Raw genomic sequence first — 20,355 nt, 5'->3', positions numbered from 1 at the left:
TGTGAACTGAATTAGCTCATGATCGCTCGAACCAAGATTGTCCCCTACAACAGGCAACAGTTGAACACCCTAAAGTAAGCAAGGCATTTGAACACTTTGTCTGTAAAACAATTAAAATTATTGATTTTGAACTTGCATTTTAAAAAAGTATGTTTTTCATAGGAGAAGAAATATAAACTGGTTCTAGATGGGCATAAAGTACACTACAGGATATCCATCTAAAATAAACTTAAGTGGACAGAAAACATGTGAAGTTAAGAGTAGGAAATAAAAATAAAAATGAACAAAATTCTACAAGTAAAGATGTATAACCTGAAGATCATTAAGTGTTAGTTGGCAAATTTAAGTATACATTCTCAAATTCAAAGGGAATTGCTACAATTGCCTGAATAAAAGAGGTAAAAAGAGTGAAAAATCAGAAAGAATAAGTTAGCAGCAGAACTTTGAATGGACAGCAGGCTGTTGACAAGGTAATGGTTGACAAAAAACAAAACTAAAAAACCCACACCCTCACAGCAATTAAATGAGGTATGGACCATACTTTTTTAGGTAGTTGAAATAAAAGATTACGAGTTTTATAATTTAGATTAGTTAAATTACTAAGTTGTACACTTTTCCACAAAAGTGAAAAAACCAAGTCCCAAAGAAATTCATTTCTTCATATCACACACATTAGATGGAAGACATGACAACAAAGATGGATGCTGAAGAAAATTATTGAAAACATTGTTTTAAATGCTTCTGGTATTACAAATAAATTAAAAGAAATGAGCCTCCAGTTAGACACTTCAGCCACACTGTGGAATATAATATTTGAAACTACTAGAAAGGAAGGCTAAATCTGGACATTGCAACAAGATAGATAATACTCAAAAATTTAAAATCACAAAAAATAGTCCAACAGCCAGCAACGGATTTGGAATGGAGCTCTGTTGCATTCCTACATTCCAGCCTTATTTACCAAAAAATAATCTGTTTTAGGTAGGAGTCAATTTGTGCATATGTGTGAATATTAAATCTGAAGCACAGTCAATAGAGAACTGTCCTATTTTAGTCACAACCAAAAGTGCAGACAGGAGAATTAAAATATCTGGACTCATAAGGGTACAAAGGTGTTCATCTACGATGCTAAAGGAGTTGTAAAGTCTGGGTAAGGAAAAAAAAAATCAATAAAATCTAAACCAAGACAGGAAAATAAAATGAAAGTTAATTATAACTGGCAATTTTAAATGCATTTAAACGCAAAGGGAAAGTTCTAGACAGACACCTGAACATTTTAGGTAGAGGAATAACTGTAGAATGAAATATGGTCTTTAACAGCCTGAAGTAAGATCAGGCAAACATGCATGTGGTCAGTTAGATGAAGAGACTGCAGAAAGTGAAGAGAAAGAGGATGCGCTGAGGGGAAAAATAGTTTTCAAATACAATACTACTACTGTAAATTCATCAAGCAACATCATTCAAACAGTGTCTGAAAACAGGTGAAAAGCTTGTAGAATCAAATTAAATTGCATCATCTCAAAGAATGACAAAGTCCATAGAAAAATAGTTTACAGTTACAAGCAGATCATGAACCCTTCATGTCTACAATACTGTGATGAAAATTCTACCATGTCAAAACATTTTGTGAAATTAAAACACCTGTCCTTCAATGAACAAAAACAAAATGCAGTCAAAACCAAAAATGCATCCAAGAAACTCTGATCAGCAAAAATTCCCTACTGCCGCCTAAAAAGCGGGCAACTTCCAAAAACCCACAAGTGATTAATACTTAACTCCCTCAGCTCAAATGGAAGCCCATTCTACTGTCTATAAAATCATACCACTGTAAATTCCTAAATATATTACACAAATGTAGATACCCAAGTTCTGGTCTGTATAAACAGCAACCAGTAGGTTCAAACATTTTAAAATGAAATTCTACTCCGAATGTTCCCACTTTTGTCACTCTAGGAATACTTCAGTTTATCCAAAGTAGGTGGCTGCATCTGGATGCTATTCTCCATATATGATCTAAATAGTACTTTATAATGAAACTGCAAAAAAATACCCTTGATTTGACATTATATCGCTTGATGAATAGCAATATCCTATTGGCCTTTTTAGTCACTCACTCACTCACCTGCCTCTTCTATGCTGGTCAAAGAAGAGATTTGAGGATTTAAACACGCTTCCAACTTCTAACCCACTTGGCTCCATACCCATTGATCAGAAAAACAAGTAGGTTAAAATTCTGATTATAATGGTTTATAACAGTAAAATGTTCTACGCAGTCACAAACAAGCAATATTTTCTAATAATTTAATATAACATCATGATCAGGAAATCGGACGTTTAGTTCCCAGAGCTCGCTTAACTGCCATGTTACACACAAGTTGACAAAAGCTTTTAAGAACAGACAAATTTCCTGAATGTGTAAGCTCTCAGCTATAGTGCCACATTATATTAGTGTGATTTTTCTGCATCCGAGTTCCTTGTTACATGTGCATCTTTAATTTGTAATCACTTGAGATCAATGAAATTTTATTTCATTTTCTGGCTTTTAGATATATGACCACATGTTTAAAATAGACAGGCACAGTATGTACACTGTGCACATTCAAAATGGTCAAGGAAGTGACATATCACTGTTACTTGTCTATACTTGCTATTCATTTCAGTGTTCTTTTCCAAACTTCACAAAATGTACTCAATGCCAACTACCAGGTATACGCTAATTTTGAATGAAAGATTAAGAAATCAGTTATTAATGCTCTAAGTAAGTACCCAAGAAGGTTCTTATACCTGAAAAAACATCCTTGTCAAACTCTGGCAACTCAAAACACCAAATTAAATTTTAAGAAACTTTTGATTAAGTCTGAGTCAATGATAAGCCCAAGTCAAGAGTTTTCAGCCCAAAAGGGGATGGGATTGCTTTAAATAGTCAGAAAGACAACAAGTGCATCACTACAGTTTTATGTGGATTAGTTTAACACACTATACTGAAATAAGAATGATTCCACTCTGAAGGGACACTTCACCCTTGACTACATGTGGAAATTGCAATGGTTTAATTTAAGGTGTGATTTTTAGAACCATTTAAACTGCTGAAAAAGGCAGAAAACATTTATTTTGGTTTAAGACAGGCTTGTTGCACTTTCGTTTAAAGTCTTTTCCTAACTGAAAGTGAGGGGAGACTTTCTTTCTTAGACACAAAGAAAATTTACTTCATTCCAATCTGTTACACTTATGATACTCCACAGAAAGCAGTGTCCTTTTTTTTTTGGTGGTCATGTGCAAAACCACAAAGAACCCAGTTTGACCCTCTGAATCCTGGTAGAGGGTGCAGGATCAGCAATTCAACATATTTGACATGAAAATCTCTAACACACAATACAGAAACTCACAAAGTCATTTTTATTGTTTTCTGAGTGGAACTTTACCAAGTTTTCTGACAGAAGTTTGACTGAATAACATCCTTTAGATCGTGAGTAACCAACACGTATTTGGCGTTAACATGTTCAGAAAGAAAGAGGTATTTCCTAACCACATTTCTGCGATACTTTTTTGAAAAATTTTAATAGGTTCTGAATTTCCTATAAGAGTTGTGTAAGCAGAGGCACACAGAGCTCATGTTCAGCTATTTATCCACACCACCAGCACATTAAGAAACCTGTTGGGAGAAGGGGGAGCTCTTTACTGCTAGCTTCTCTCTTGCAAGTTTAAAGTTTTTAAATTTAGAAATAGTAGCACAAGGAATTTTACCAGCTTCTAAACACCTAGTTTTTTTTTGATAATCATTAAAAAACAAAACAAAACCTATAATCAGAAGAGAGGACAATGTTGTAAAGAAGAAGGTAATTAAAGATGCTATCTTGCATCCACAAGATTAAGGCAGTGGTTTGTAAAGCATATTATTTCAGTAATGCTTTGCCTCAGATTAAACAAACTCAAAAATTGCGGCTAAAATTGCTAGTCAATCAGAGTAAGAATAACTTAGAAGCAAGAAAGAGCAGCGTGACAACGGCAATTTCCTACATATCCTTGGGAAACCTTACTGAATTAAGTTCAAGTATATTTGGGGTCCATTGTTTTAAACAAAGGGTTTATATGTAGGATTGTGTTGTACTCCCAGGGGGAGGGCTACCACAGCTCCCCCAGGAACTAAAAATAGTGGATGGTGATTAAGGCAAACCAGTCAGGTTGCAGCCCTGCCTCAGAGAGGTATCACCTCTGGGGCAGCTCACATATTAGGTCAAACTGGATTCTCCACAAACCAACTGAAAAAGGAAGGCCGTTTGGATAAAACAGCTTGATTTTAAACTACCCCAAGGCCTTCTTTCTGATCCGGCAAACAGATAGGACCTGCTGTCCAAGAAGGAGTCACAATCCTTGCAAAAAAGGGTTGGAAGGACTGACACCTACCAGACCCTTGTGCTCGAGTTGGGGGTAAGCTTTTTAGCATGTGTGTAGCTTCTTTTCTTGTTTTTAGTATATTTTCTCTCTTATGCTTTCACCTTAAGAATAAATGTGCTTGCTTCAGAGATTCTAAGGCCAAAAGGGAACATTGTGATCATCTAGTCTGTTCTCCTGTATAGTACAGGCCATAGGACTACCCCAGAATAATTCCTAAAAAAGCATCCAATCTTTTAGAATAAACAAATAAATAAATAATAATAATAATAATTCTTTTAGAAAAGCATCCCATCTTGATTTAAAAATTGCCAGTGATGGAGAAGCCACCATGACCCTTCATAAATTATTCCAGCAGTTAATTACTCTCACCATTAAAAATGTATGCCTATTTGTAGTCTGAATTTGTTTAGCTTCAACTTCCAGCCACTGGGTTCTGTTATACCTTTCTCTGCTAGATGGAAGAGCCCACTATTAAATATTTGTTTTCCATGTAGATACCTACAGACTGTAAATCAAGTCATCCCTTAACCTTCTCTTTGTTAAACGAAAGTCTATCATTATAAGGCATGTTTTCTAATCCTTTACTCATTATTGTGACTCTTCTCTGAACTTCCTCCAGTTTCTCAACATCCTTCTTCAATTTTGGGCACCAGAACTGGACACAGTACTAAACCAAAAGTTGCACCAGTGCTGAAAAGAGGTAAAATAACGTCTCTTGTCCTACTCAAGATTCTGTTTATATCATAGGATCACATTAGCTCTTTCGGCCACAGAGTCACACTGGGAGCTCATTTTCAGCTGCTTATCCACCTCCACCACCAAATCTTTTTCAGAGTAACTACTTCCCAGGATATAGTCCCCCACTTCTTAAGCAAGGCCTATAGTCTTTGTTCCTAGATGTATACTTTTCCATTTAGCTGTATTAAAACACACATTTGCTTATGCCCAGCTTACCAAACAATCCAGATCACTCTGAAACAGTGAACTCTTCCTCATTATTTACCACTCCACCAATTTTTGTGTAATCAGCAAACGTTATCAGTGATGATTTTGTGTTTTCTTCCAGGCATTGATAAAAGTATTAAATAATGTCTGGCCAAGAACCAATCCCTGAAAAGATCCCCTGGGTCAGGAGGGAAACAGAAGTGAGTCTCTGCACAGGAGAGGTGATGGCTGAGGAGCCAGGAGTCTACAGTGGATGCCCTTAATGGACCAGGAAGGAGAGGGATGCAGGGGTAGAGGGCATGCAGATGCAGTTTCCCTGAACCGTGACAGGAAGGTAGAAGAAAAGATTCACAAAGCCATTTACTGAATGTATTTGGAGAACCTAACAGACTCAGACTTTAAGGCCTGAAGGGACCATTATGATCATCTACAGGGGATGTCTGCTGCTCAAAGAGTATGGATAAAATAATGGAACAGTGTGACTTTTAAAAAAAACCCCATGAAGTACTGGCTGTAGTTCTGAAATTTCAATCAAGCACTAAAAGTAAGCCAACACCACCATTTAAGTGACTAGTCCAATAGGTGGCAGAACAGAAAACTGAATCCAGAGCTCCTGGCCAATGTCTTATCCTCAAGACCATTCTTCTCATATTGTCCATCCCCCTGCTAGTGCAGAATAGTTCCCAACTGTGTATTTTCTAATGCTTTATTCTGACTAGCTGTAAAATAGTTCAGACAATAAATGAGGATTTTATGTGTGCCAGATTTTCTATAACAAAGGCCAGTTTCAAAAGTCTAAAGTGGGGACATAGAAACAGTGTTCAACAGAAACTTAACTGAATGTAAAATGTACACATATGTTGTTGTTAATGAACACTGTAGATTTCCCCCCTAGCAGACGGATAAATATAGCATGGTGGGGTGTGAACATGAGAACATTCTGGTGCTACCACCTCACTTTCTGCACCAAGAAGTCAGTTACAGCCTACTGCACCAGGCCAGAAGGGAGACAACATTTAATTTAAATCAAATCTATTGCAGCAGGTAGTAAAAAACTACATTGTTCAAAAGGAATACTTTGACAAATTTGTCTCCTGTATGCATAGTAAAAACAGCTGTAGAAATATGGGTTGTGCCTTTAAAAGGCTGTGGCTGGTGTACTGCATGGCTATATTAGCTCCATGCACAAATCCTATCAGATCAAAGCAGAAATAGATTCCATTTATTTCAGAAGTATGCGGTCGAATGTACTTACCATGTTAAAAATCTGAAGTAAAGCCTTTTTGATCTTTTTTTATTATTACTACTACTACTCCTACCCACCACCTCCAAATTCATGCTGATCTGTTCAAACATCCCAAATTGAATAATCCTTTAAGGTCACTGTTCGGAAAGAACTCCATTACACTGTACCCATGCTATTCGGGGCAGTTATCTCCCTTTATGGCACGCTTTTCAAAATGGTTTTTATATTCCAAGTAATCTTTAAAAACAGACAGGTGTACCCAATAATGAACCTCACTTACCCAAGTCCCTGTGCAGGTGCTTGCTATTCCATTTGAGTTTTTTGATAATTATGACATCTGAGAATTAAACACTCTGGAACATCAGAGCAGCCAGCCTGAGACTGGAGGTTGCAAGGGACGTTAAAAACAAACCTCTCCCCACCACCCCATTTGTGCAGAATGCCTGTTTAGGTTGTTTAATAGAAAGAATCAACACATCTCTCCTAAATTAAATGAACTCTACCCATTTCTTCTGCAGATCACTCTTACCATGAATTATAGTATTGCTCCTCCCCACAAAAAAACAGTTACAAATATGTTGAGCTGTATGTTTAAACTGAACCTTTTCTTACCATTTTACACAGTATTTCATATTACTGCATGCGTGTTGTGTGATCATGTAATACACCCTACTTTCTGCATACACACAAGGGACAGAACTGAAGTAGCCATGGACGTTTTGTAACTGAGGGTAGAATTTAGTCCTGAAAAGGAATTTAGTAACCTTTTGAAGCACAAAATTGAATAGAATCCAACTCACTTTCTGCACAACAGTGTTGACTGTGCAATGCTTACAGCTGTAAGAAGTAGCATAAGCTTACTGCCACTAACATAAAATTGATCTGACCCTTGTGTATTCATGACCATATTAAATAGTTTCTGTCCTCTTTCAGCTACTTTTCTGACCATAGCAACATATTAAAGATAGCACTTATGTTGCACCTTTCAAATAAATTTAATCCTGTTTCCACAATCCGAATCAGGTATTTCAATGGCCGTACATTCAAATGAGTATGTGAACTTTAAGAATACCAAAATGAAAAGTTATTGGAATGTTAAGCTGGAATCCTGGTTTGTATTAGTTATAGATCTTCAACAGCTAAGAACAACCTGCAAATAAACCCCTATGTCCATTCGAATGTACAAGTCACCTTAACGGTATATTATATTTTCATAAATTATATTAGCAATTATGACTTGAGGCTGAGTTCTTCCAGGGAGTTAAGAGGCTAAGATAAGAACTTTAGCTTCAGCATAGGCTTTCAACACCTCCAATAACCACTAAATGCCCTCCCTAGTCACTACTGTTTAATCATCCTACACTATTTTCAGACCAGAAAAGCTATTTCTGAACTACATATCTTCAAAATGTTGGTAAGGCATCAACCTTATTTGTGGATTATGGACATGCTGAATTAGGACACAGTCAACTTGAAATCTCAGTTTCAACATGTTAATTTAAAGGTAATTTCAGGAACCAAACTTGCCAATTACTATTGCCTATTTGTGATTTAACAGTTTCTATTTTTTTAAGAATAATTTTCTCTCCCCCCCCCCCTTGTGTGAAAAAGAAAAGTTTAATATCAGTACTTTCAAAGTCACCCTCACAAAAACTCACTAGAGCTTCAACATACATAAGGAACAATCTTGTTATAGAATTCAACCAAAGCTGAAATTCAGCTTTTCATTCTCCACCTATGTCAAGGTTCCTTCCCCACTCTGAATGCTAGGGTACAGATGTGGGGACCTGCATGAAAAACCTCCTAAGCTTATCTTTACCAGCTTAGGTCAAAACTTCCCCAAGGTACAAAATATTCCACCCTTTGTCCTTGGATTGGCCGCTACCACCACCAAACAAATACTGGTTACTGGGGAAGAGCTGTTTGGAAACGTCTTTCCCCCCAAAATACTTCCCAAAACCTTGCACCCCACTTCCTGGACAAGGTTTGGTAAAAAAAGCCTCACCAATCTGCCTAGGTGACTACAGACCCAGACCCTTGGATCTTAAGAACAATGAACAATCCTCCCAACACTTGCACCCCCCCCTTTCCTGGGAAATGTTGGATAAAAAGCCTCACCAATTTGCATAGGTGACCACAGACCCAAACCCTTGGATCTGAGAACAATGAAAAAGCATTCAGTTTTCTTACAAGAAGACTTTTAATAGAAATAGAAGTAAATAGAAGTAAAGAAATCACCTCTGTAAAATCAGGATGGTAGATACCTTACAGGGTAATTAGATTCAAAACAGAGAACCCCTCTAGGCAAAACCTTAAGTTACAAAAAAGATACACAGACAGAAATAGTTATTCTATTCAGCACAATTCTTTTCTCAGCCATTTAAAGAAATCATAATCTAACACATACCTAGCTAGATTACTTACTAGAAGTTCTAAGACTCCATTTCTGGTCTATCCCCGGCAGAAAAACATGTAGACAGACCCTTTGTTTCTCTCCCTCCTCCCAGCTTTTGAAAGTATCTTGTCTCCTCATTGGTCATTTTGGTCAGGTGCCAGCGAGGTTACCTTTAGCTTCTTAACCCTTTACAGGTGAGAGGAGTTTTTCCTCTGGCCAGGAGGGATTTCAAAGGGGTTTACCCTTCCCTTTATATTTATGACAACCTAGAAGGCCCTATACAATTTTGCTCTCACCTACAGTCTCTGCTCATCTCTCCATTTTTCTCTTTCCTTCCCTATGCTTTTCACCATACAACTCCTTTTGTCTCATCTTCCTGCTCTGATTCATGTATTCTGCCCTCTACACCTGGAATAGTCTTCCCTTTGTCATCCACAAAGAGTGCTCTCGCTCTTTCTCTCTCTCAAAGAAAGTATCTTCAAGCAGGAAAGCACATTGTAGAATACACAGCCTCACGTCTTAAGTGCCACGTTAATAACCGACTGTTGCACTGGCCCTGGCTATGTGTAGTAAGGAACTTGGATTCATGGGATACGTTCCTCTGCCCTTCCAAGCCCCTTGACCCACACTGCAGTCCCAGCCTATTGCCAATTTAAACTCAAAGACCTGGGGGCACTACTAGGACCAAAGAACCTCACTCCTTTACAATTCAGGAGGGAAAAACTTAGAAGAGAAGGGTGGCAAGGAGGAGGCCTGAATATTTAGGTTTCTAGTCCACTGCCTCCCCCATAGCATTTCTAGCTTTCTTACTCTAGAGCTGGGCAAATGGACCAGATGAAAATCCCAAACTAAATTACAATGGAAAAGGAAAAGAGGTGGCAACTGCAGGAGCAGGAGGGAGAAAGAGCGGGCAACTCCTTCCTTGCCTTTCCCTGTTGAGTTTGGAGATGGGAATTCTGCCATTCCCCCTCTTCCTCTCACCTAGCAGGTGGCCCCTAGTGAATTATGTGAGGTTTGTGCCCCTACGAGTCACAAAACATTGTGATATATTGAACAAAAGCCTGAGAGCTTCAGAGTTCTAATTCCAGCTCTACCACTGATTCACTGCATGCCTTAAGCAAGTCATTTAACCTTTAACTTTCTAACTCAAATAGGAAAATAATACCTAAACACTGCTGTGAGGTAGAAGACTGTTCTCAGAGCAAACATTAATCGCAAGTGTTACAGAAGTTTTAAGCAATAGGAATTACACCTAGGGTTACCACCTCTGAAATACAAAAAAATGGCACCCCTCCCCCTCCACAACCACAAGGCAACTCAGTAACACTCGCCTCTTCAAGAGCAACTTGAGTATCTAGCGAGATAACACACAGATAAGATAATGATAACATCATTTTCTTACTTAAACTGTGTAAGTGGGAACACTGCAGCATTTTTAGCTGGACACAGAAACTTTTAACATTAGATATCCTAGTGTATTGTGATAATAATGGAAATCTTTAGTTCTACATTAAAAAAACTGTCAGATTAAATTATTTTACTGGCAAATCCATAAAAAAAGCCAGGCTGGTCAAATACCAACCAGGTGGTAACTCTAGTTACAACACAATAGTTAAGGTTAATATGACCATTCCATTCTAAGTACCTCTTTTCAGTTATAACTTTATCAAGTTTATACAAGCCTTTAGTTCAAATGCCCATTGAAATGAATTCTTTCCAGACAAGAATAATTATAACCTTCAACACTGCACAATCTCTCCTCTCTTAAAAACTGAGTTGATGGTAATTCGGGGGGGTAGGGGGGAGGAAGAAGAAGAGGAGGAACTATTAATACAATGTTGAATTTGACAATTTAAATGCACAAGACAGCCAGGAAATTTAGAAGGTTCAAATAGCAAAGTTAAATTGTGAAGTTTTCTGATTTTTGTGCATTTAACTTTTCTACTTTAATATCCAATGCAAAAAACCCTACAATATTAGATGTTTGCGATGGATATAACTAAACTTTTTCCATCAGAAATGTACCTCACTCAGGAATGTAAAGTATGGTGTCTTATTTTAATAGGTTAGAAAGAATGCAAGTCTGTTATCTCCTCCACAAATTAGAACAGTAAACAAACAAACAAAACAAAACCTCTGAATGGGAGTGGGGACAGACAATAAAATGCCAGAGAGCACTTGTCCTGGGGGCTACTACACTTATTTTATTGTTTGAGCTTCTGGCCCAATTTCAACCCCTGCTTTGAGTAACTGCTTCTAACATTTTTTTAAAAATGTAAAATAAAGCATCCGAGATACTGAAAAGTGACTAGTAAAAAGTAATTTTACCTGAAAATTGTTTTCTGTGACTCTGTTCCACCAAACCATATTGATGGGTACTCCTGTTTTACACCTGTCAGCCAGACAGCCAATAGCGTTCTTTGATTTTCGTGCCTTTGATCCCACCGGAACTATCCTCTCCTCCAGCATCCCCAGTCGATACTTCCTTGGCTACGAAAAAGAAGGAGAGAAACCAGGCCACTCCTAACATCCCTCAGTCTAGAACTAAGCTAAAATAGGTAGAACATCTCAGGATGATCTCTGGATTGGTGGAATAGGAAACAATTTGCAAGTAAAATTTATCTGAGACTGTTTCCCTTCAATCCCGACTATGAGGCTCTAACTAGCAATGCCTTGGAAAGGAAAGGAAAACAACTAAGGCAGAGGTAGAGTATTTGTAAGCAAACCATTGCAACAGAAGTCAGCCACTGAAGTCTGTGCATACAGTTTGGTGAATTTCATAAAAATGAAAAATTATGTTTTGCAAAACTCTTCCATTGACACTTCCCTGTTTTTATCCCACAAAGCAGACACTGTTGTGGCAGAACAAGTGCAGAGGTTTTAGACAGAGACCCATGGTACCTTCCAACCTATATTCCTCTCTAGCACATACCTTCAACCACATCATGATACTGAACTCCGACACTTTCCTTGGGAAGGGTCAAAGGCATCCATCAAGCAACAGGAAATCAGCTTAATGAAAAAACATTCAAAGGCAAAACAAATATTTACGTTCAAGGCTGCCACAGCTCTTTCTTGAAAGAAAAAAAGAATGGGGCCTTAAAGGAAATTTCAAAACATAAGACAGTTTTGAAGCCATTTACAACAGAACTCATGGAACTAGACAAAAGGTATTCCACCGGTCCAAATTAATATTCAGAAGACTAATTCCAACTATCTTCCTAGATGAAGACAGACGTGAAATACAATAATGGAAGAATATGTGAAATGGACTCCAGTCACTCAAGAAAGCAAACCACGCTTTTTAAAAAAAGCAAACATGCAAAAGGTGGTTGTGACTCAACAATAGAGACAACCCTAGTGCCCTGATTATGAAAACCGGTAGATGGACTTTAAAGCATTTCACTGAATTTTTACGAAAAGAGCTCTGGAAACTGAAACCCTTTACCCAAAAAAACAGGCAAAGCACAAGGGCACTGCAAACTTCCCCATGTCGTCATATCAATGTATCCTAACCTAGAGAGCAAATACCAGCAGGGACACAGTTCAGAGTTTAGACTTACTTAGAACATGGCTTCTTTACTGCTGCTACCAATCAGTTGGGGACTAAATTTCCACACCTATGAGTACGGGTCTTAATGCGCTGCTTGGCCACTAGGATCTGGATTGAGACCACCAATTACTTAAATCTCACACTGGTCACTGAACAGTTCTAAAACGGCTTTCAGAAGACTTCTAGTTTGGGTAATAGGTTGTCGCCTGAATGTGAAGAATGTTAGAAGTCTAGGATTTTGATAAGAACCTGCTTTAAACTTTCAAAATGATCAAAGGATGTTCTGCTATGGTAAAATCCTCATGACAATGAAAGGGAGGGAAAGAGCAGCTAATCTATTTTAGAGTATTTTACCCACACAGAATGAAGGATGTAAACTTTTCAATAGTCTCCTCTCTAAAGCAGGCTTGTAGCAAGAATCATTCTGCATTAAAATACCTAAATCGTTCTTATATACTTGTTACACGAAGAATACTTGTTACACGAAGAAATATGAAACTGTCTGGAATCAGACCAGCATGTCTGTTATACATGGTCCCATGTAATGACTTCACAGATAGGAGATACGGCACGGATATGGATCAACTCTCCTGGGTTCCCTTTGTTACTTACTTCTATACTTGTAATATGAACTCTTAAAACCCATGGAGAGAGTTTATCCTTATTCATAAAAAGTCCTCCTTTTGGGGTATCTACTGAAATAGGTATCAACTGGCAAATGTAGGGAGGTTTTACTGTGATCCTGTATAGAGGGAGATAAACTAAAAACCTACTCCCCTTCATGCAGAAACCTACGTAATTAGTCTCTCTAGGAAACTGAATGGCTTACAATTGGACATGCATAGTAAAGATTGTTCCTTGCTAGACAAAATGAGAACTTCATTGAAGGAGATTCCCCCTGTTCATGCAAAGCCACCAGCACTGTAAGATGAGTTTAACCAGACTATCACAGAAGGCTGCAAAAGGAGCCTCTGTTTATGGGGGGGTTCACCTGACAACCTATGAGTCACACTTTCAGCCAGTCTAAATACCTACAGAATTCAGTTGGCATTTTGCTTGAATAATAATTCCAGGATTTGGCCTCCTCACATTCTTGCTTCTGAGAAAAATAGTTCAAGTTAACTAAGAGTAGAAGATGAAGGATCCCAACTTTGACCTTCAAGTTATAAAGATATAAAGCTGCTTAAAGATCAAGTAATTTGAATCCTTGACGTACAAAAAGAGAGTAAGTGGCTTCTGCAATGTCTCTAAATGGAAATATATAAACTGTGTGATGACAGGACAACAGTCTCCCCACATTTTGAGTATGAGTGCATTACAGTAATGCTAATGAACAGTTGTCCATTTGGGAGACTGGAAAGAGCAATGTGTCTGAATTTCTGGTAAGGTATACTCAATACAGGATCTTTTGGGTGAGACAAAATAGGTCTTTTCTCTGCATAAATATTGAAAATTTTACTGTATTTTTCATGATGGGTTTGTCTCGATGTCCTTGACCAAACTAGCACCTCGGCCTTCACTGCTATATCAAGTACTATGTCCCAACCATCCACTCTCCTCAGTGTTGAAGCTCACATATATTTATGAAAGGCTTATGGAGCCTTCAAAATGAAAGGAGATCTATAAATATAAATATTTTGAAAAGGAAAACTAAAACAAAAGAGAAACTGAGCCACGCAGTTAAACCAGAGGAAGGCTGTTTCCTTTACAACTAGATTCAGATTCCAGAGCACTACACTGAAACTGAATCCAGGTTTTATGAGGGGTCACAACCAAAAACACACACACACACACACACACACACAGGCCAGTTGTATGCTACAAGCAATATAGAATCCAGTCTGGACTGATAAGATCCCCCTAATTCATAGCCTTCCTAACAAGGCTCAGGAATTAAAAGACATCTGCATGTAATAAAACTTAGATCTTGCACTAGAGATAAGATTTTCAAAAGTGCCCAAGTGATTTAACAGCCTACATCAGGGGTTCTCAAACTGGGGGTCGGGACCCCTCAGGGGGTCACGAGGTTATTATGAGGGGTCACAAGCTGTCAGCCTCCACCCCAAACCCTGCTTTGCATCCAGCATTTATAATGGTGTTTATATATATATATATAAATAAATAAATAAATAAATAAATAAATAAATAAATGTTTTTAATTTATAAGGAGGGTCGCGCTCAGAGGTTTGCTATGTGAAAGGGGTCACCAACACAAAAGTTTGAGAACCACCGGCCTATATCCAATTTTCAAAACTGACAGAGCTTGTCTACATGGTGAGTTACTGCATGGCAAGCCAGGGTCTGAATCTACAGCGCACCAGCTTGCTGTGCAATAATTCACCATATAGGCACTTCAACAGCACAGTAGAAGTCCTGGACAGTGGACTAGACCTTAGACATTCACTGCAGTTTAGCAGTGTCCACAGAGTCAGCATGCACCAAGATGATGTGTGGTAAATTCACTCTGGCTTGCCACGCCATACAGACATGCCTGAGTCACTCAAAATTTTTTTTACCCAAGAACCCAAACTTCTGCAATGTAAGACAGACATAAAAGCCCTGTCAACATTTTAATAAAAAGACTGGATACAAGTTTTGAGTAACTCACATCTAAATACCCCAAGTTCACCCTCAAACTATTCCATCAATGAAAGCACATCCAGGTCAGGATGTACAGCCGAGTCTACAGGAAACTGGAAGAAAGGAATTTCTGTAGGGAGAGCTGGTAAGGTTAGTAAATCTACTGAGTAGTCAGGACAGGAAAACCAAGATTGCCATATTCTTGCTCTCTGTAATTTTGTTTGCTACCACAGGTAGCAGATTATGCCTTGGATCAAAGGCAAGGACAAAGCAGCCACTCATAAGCTTCTAGGAAAACAAGTCACCTTGATAATGTCTTCTCTGAAGCTATGACATCCTATGAAGTATGATTTAACCTGCCCAATACATCTCAAGAGCTGCTTGATGCAAGGGCAATTCCCTTGGATGAATATAAAGACGACTGTCTGAAAGAAAGACTCCATCAGGTAAAGAACTGCTCAGCAACAGACTTTTTGCAAACTTTGACATCTGTATAATGTCTGTACGTTTTAGGAAGGCAACTGACATTTAAATACTGACTTGGTAAACAATCTTGAGAAGCATCAGAAAGTTCTGACTAAGAAATGTCTTCACACCAAAACACTCTGACAGATGAGCAATCTTGAATCACCATGTGCTCTAGAAATGTTTCCTGATGCCAGCCTGTTACTTGCTCCCCATTCATCCAATATAGAGTTCCAGAGAACTCTAGCAAGTCTATTAACTTGTCCATTTTATTCTGCTAGATGGACTGCTTGCTGTATTTGAAATTAGCATGGGGAAGTAGTTTTTATTTTGTGTAATGACTCATCCACTCCCAGTCTTTATTCAAGCCTAAGTTAATGGTGTCCAGTTTGCAAATTAATTCCAATTCTGCAGTTTCTCGCTGGAGTCTGGTTTTGAAGTTTTTTGTTGGAGAACTGCGACTTTTAGATCTGAAATTGAGTGACCAGGGAGGTTGAAGTGTTCTCCGACTGGTTTTTGAATGTTATAATTCTTGACATCTGATTTGTGTCCATTTATTCTTTTGCGTAGAGACTGTCCGGTTTGGCCAATGTACATGGCAGAGAGGCATTGCTGGCACATGATGGTATATATCACTTTGGTAGATGTGCACGTGAATGAGCCTCTGATGGTGTTGCTGATGTGATTAGGCCCTATGATAGTGTCCCTTGAATAGATATGTGGACAGAGTCGGCAACGGGCTTTGTTGCAAGGATAGGTTCCTGGGTTAGTGTTTTTGTTGTGTGGTGTGTGGCTGTTGGTGAGTATTTGCTTCAGGTTGGGGAGGAGAGGGGGGCTGTCTGTAAGCGAGGACTGGCCTGTCTCCCAAGATATGTAAGTGAGGGATCATCCTTCAGGATAGGTTGTAGATCCTTGATGTTGCACTGGAGAGGTTTTAGTTTGGGGCTGAAGGTGATGGCTAGTAGCATTCTGTTACTTTCTTTATTGGGCCTGTCTGGAGTAGGTGACTTCAGGGTATTCTTCTGGCTCTGTCAATCTGTTTCTTCACTTCAGCAGGCGGGTACTGTAGTTGTAAGAACACTTGATAGAGATCTTGTAGGTGTTTGTCTCTGTCTGAGGGGTTGGAGCAAATGTGGTTGAATCTTAGAGCTTGGCTGTACACAATGGATGGTGTAATGTGGTCTGAATGAAAGCTGGAGGCATGTAGGTAAGTATAGTGGTCAGTAGGTTTCCGGTATAGGGTGGTGTTTATGTGACCATCGCTTATTAGCACTGTAATGTTTAGGAAGTGGATCTTTTGTGTGGACTGGTCCAGGCTGAGGTTGATGGTGGGATGGAAATTGTTGAAATCATGGTGGAATTTCTCAAGGGCTTCTTTTCCATGGGTCCAGATGATGAAGATGTCATCAATGTAGCACAAGTAGAGTAGGGGCATTAGGGGGCGAGAGCTGAGGAAGCGTTGTTCTAAGTCAGCCATAAAAATGTTGGCATACTGTGAGGTCATGCGGGTACCCATAGCAGTGCCGCTGACTTATGCCCAAATAAATTTATTTGTCTCTAAGGTGCCACAAGTACTCATTTTTTTTTTTTTTGCTGATACAGACTAACACGGCTACCACTCTGAAACGTATTCCATAGGTAATTTTGGAAAATCTAAGCGTAACATTTATTTGTGTGTGGAAAGAATTTACTCATTTTCTGAAACGCATTTATTATACCATTGATGAGAATACAGCATTTTAGAGATGTAATACACTTCCTGTTCCAAGGATCTTACAGTCTAATTCAGAGAAACATTTGACTATGGTGGGTAGAGAAGATGCAGTACACAACAGTTATCAGTGGGTAGAGAATACAGATTTTGGGACAGCACTGTATTTCAAGGAAAGTAGTTCAAATATGTATTTTTGTTTTACATAGATATTTTTGAAGGATTATTTTTATACATACACTAGAATGGGAACAAATTATGCCTCAACAGAGATTAGGCAGAGATTAGTGGTGGAGAGCTACCAAAGAAGAATTTGAAGATACTGAGCCATGCTGTTAGTCTACTGGGACAGAACTAGCTTTTCCTGTGTTGCCTCCTAAAAACTGACCATTAAACACAATATGACAACCCATGACCTGCTAGAGTACACAAAAGCGCTCTGAACGACTCATTATCCCACAATCCATAAAACACCTCCTTCCTCCTCTCTTCAGGATAGCCATAACCACTATGTTATTTTCATTCAGTAAACCATGATTTGTTATCTGGACTACAAGCACACACTTCAAATGAACATTACCAGTAACTAATATGTTCTACATGGAGCTATAATTGAACACTACTTAGTAGTAGAGTTGCTATAGAATGCACCATCCCTTGTCCCGCATGCCAACTATTAGGGGATGTCTTTCCTAGCAGAGGCGTGCAAAGGATCAGTTCCAGAGCATCAGACCTGGTACCATAAAAGGTGCCTCAGCCCCCCCCACATTTTTTTTTTAAAACTTCTCACTCTTCTCTTCTGTCATGGTGCCCTAGCCTTTTCTATAACTGCTTCCTTCACTTGCTCTCAACTGACCTTATATCTGCATTCCTGAGCTCTGGCTTAGTTTCACCTGTTATAGCCCTGAGTTTCACAGACATATGACCTTTGACCTGATTTCTCAGAGCTTCACAGAAATATTAGCTAGACCTTTCACACACTCAGTCATTCCAATGCTAGCAATTCATTCACGAAGAGCTTGGTGGGTGAATTCTTATGGTCAACAGTGATTTCCACTATGAATACCTACAAGCACAAAAATGGTGCTCAAAAGTGCAAGCTGCAGCAGGCCTTTGAAAAAGATCAGGAAAGTGCAAGTGGTCTACATAGTTTCTTGAAAAGTGAAAAGTTTGGCCATATTCCTGGTGAACAATCATCAGATGTTTCTGCTACTTGCACTTTTGGACCTTCCTTAGCTAGTGAGGATGTTGATTTGGATTTCTCAGGCTCACTGAGTGCTGGAACATCTGATTCTGGCACAGAGCCTGGCATTGAATAGTTGAGCCCTAGAGTTTCAGTCTGGGACAGAAAGTTGCCTGTTGGTTGTTAGTGCAATAGTTATGGATGTGGATGCTGAAATTGGTTCGATTATTGAAAGCGTGGGGAAGAATTTTGACTCTGACAAGGTAGATCTGGCTACTTAGCCATAAGTGACAGATTCTGTTCACTATTTTTTTTTGCAGAAAACAATCCTGCTAATTTAAAACAAGGCAACTTTTAAAATGTTGAGTCTTTGCTAATACTCCTAATGTTAATTGCCAGTGATCTTCATTAATGTACAGTTAGATGCTTGCCTCCTTGTTCCATTTTACTTGTTTGCTTTTTCAGCTAAATTCCTCATCTTCCCTTATGAACCATAAAACTGTGCACCCAAACTTTTCCTTATAGCAAGTGAGAATGCCAACATGAACATCTGAAGGAATATATGGAGGCAAATCACTTGCTGGATGGAACTTGCAGAACATCTGGAAAAGGACTGCACAATTGAAAAAGGTATGTAAACCTGCTACAAGATGCAGAAGGGCATGTGGCACAATACTCTCATCTCTTGGATATTTTGCTGTATTTAGGTGAGAGATGTTAAGCTTTGAGAGGTTCAAGCGAGAAATTAGACAATTTCTTGTAATGGTAATTTTTTACATTTACTGGAATTGCTTGCAAGGTATGGATAGTGTGTTGCAAGACCGTGTGAAAGCTATTAAAGCTTGTGCTACAAAGGTGACATACGGAAACTGAATTCAAAATGAATTTTAGTAGGATCATAAGAAAAGTATGGCAGGCTATTTTTTACAAGGTTAATAAACCTGATTACGTCTCTATTATGTTTTATTGCATTTCAGACCTCTCCTGATGGTACAAATGTCTCAGGTGTTTATGTATGCAGAGGTTTTGAAAGACAGAGCAAAAAGGTTCTTGCGAATTTTATAGATTTAATTGACATCCACACCAAAACTAGGGAGGATATTATGGAAGGTATTTAGAAGAGCTAAAAACCCCGTTTAGATCCAGCTGATTGAAGGGGACAAAGCAACGAGAACAGAGCTAATGGCTGCAGCACACAAAGCTGTTCAAAACTGAATTCAGTGGGTAAATCAAAACGAGTCTTTCGTCCCACATGCTACCCATTCACTGAATCTTATTGGAGAAGCAGCTGTAATGATTGTTCCAAGTTGTTTTTTTTTTTTTTTTGGAATTGTTCAAAGATTGTATACCCTGTTTTCCATTTCTACTAGTGGTTGGGATATGTAGAAAAAGCATATTAGCATAACATTAAAATGTCAAAGTACACAAGATGATCAGCATGGGTAGAGGCAATGTGCTAGACAAGATCAAAGCTTCAAACAATCTTATGCCAGTACTTAATTAGACGCTGATAGATTGCGAACAAACATTACACAGAGGTTTTTGTTTTCTTAGTATTCTGCATCTCAGCAAAAACATCTGGTCAAAAATTAATGCTGTGAGCAAAAAATTGCAGAATTCAGATCTTGACGTTAAAACGGGTAACGGTTTACTTGGTGGCCTGCAAGATGCTTTAACAGAATTATAGTCTCCTGGGTTTGTTGCATGTAAGGAAGCTGTTGGTTCACAGGCTGGAACATTAGGATTATCCACACAGGTCAAAGAGAAACTATCTCAAAGGGGAAAGTAATGCCAGATGAACTTGCAAAGGATGAAAAGAAAGGTCATTAGCTCTTGAAAGTTTTGAATGCAAGGTTTTCAACTCCATTTTAGACAGTATTAA

At 38.6% G+C, this 20,355-nt stretch overlaps 1 protein-coding gene across 10 annotated transcripts in view; it reads right to left on the bottom strand.

The window, feature by feature from the left end:
- Positions 1-20,355, bottom strand: part of PAN3 (poly(A) specific ribonuclease subunit PAN3) — a 116,380-nt gene that overhangs the window by 48,379 nt on the left and 47,646 nt on the right. For 8 of the 10 annotated variants that reach the window (XR_006286359.1, XM_037891626.2, XM_037891630.2 and 5 more), the window contains one exon: positions 11,310-11,471. The exons of the other annotated variants lie outside the window; for them this stretch is intronic. Coding sequence is in view for 7 of the 8 variants with exons in the window: in XM_037891626.2 (XP_037747554.1) it covers positions 11,310-11,471 (162 nt within the window). In the remaining variant the exon portion in view is untranslated. The remainder of the gene's footprint in view (positions 1-11,309; positions 11,472-20,355) is intronic. 10 annotated transcript variants of the gene reach the window in all.

The sequence above is a fragment of the Chelonia mydas genome, chromosome 1 (genome assembly GCF_015237465.2).
Source record: "Chelonia mydas isolate rCheMyd1 chromosome 1, rCheMyd1.pri.v2, whole genome shotgun sequence".
In the NCBI taxonomy this organism is placed as follows: Eukaryota; Metazoa; Chordata; order Testudines; family Cheloniidae; genus Chelonia; species Chelonia mydas.
The sequence above is the reverse complement of the archived record's forward strand: the minus strand, read 5'-3'. Positions and strand labels throughout refer to the sequence as shown.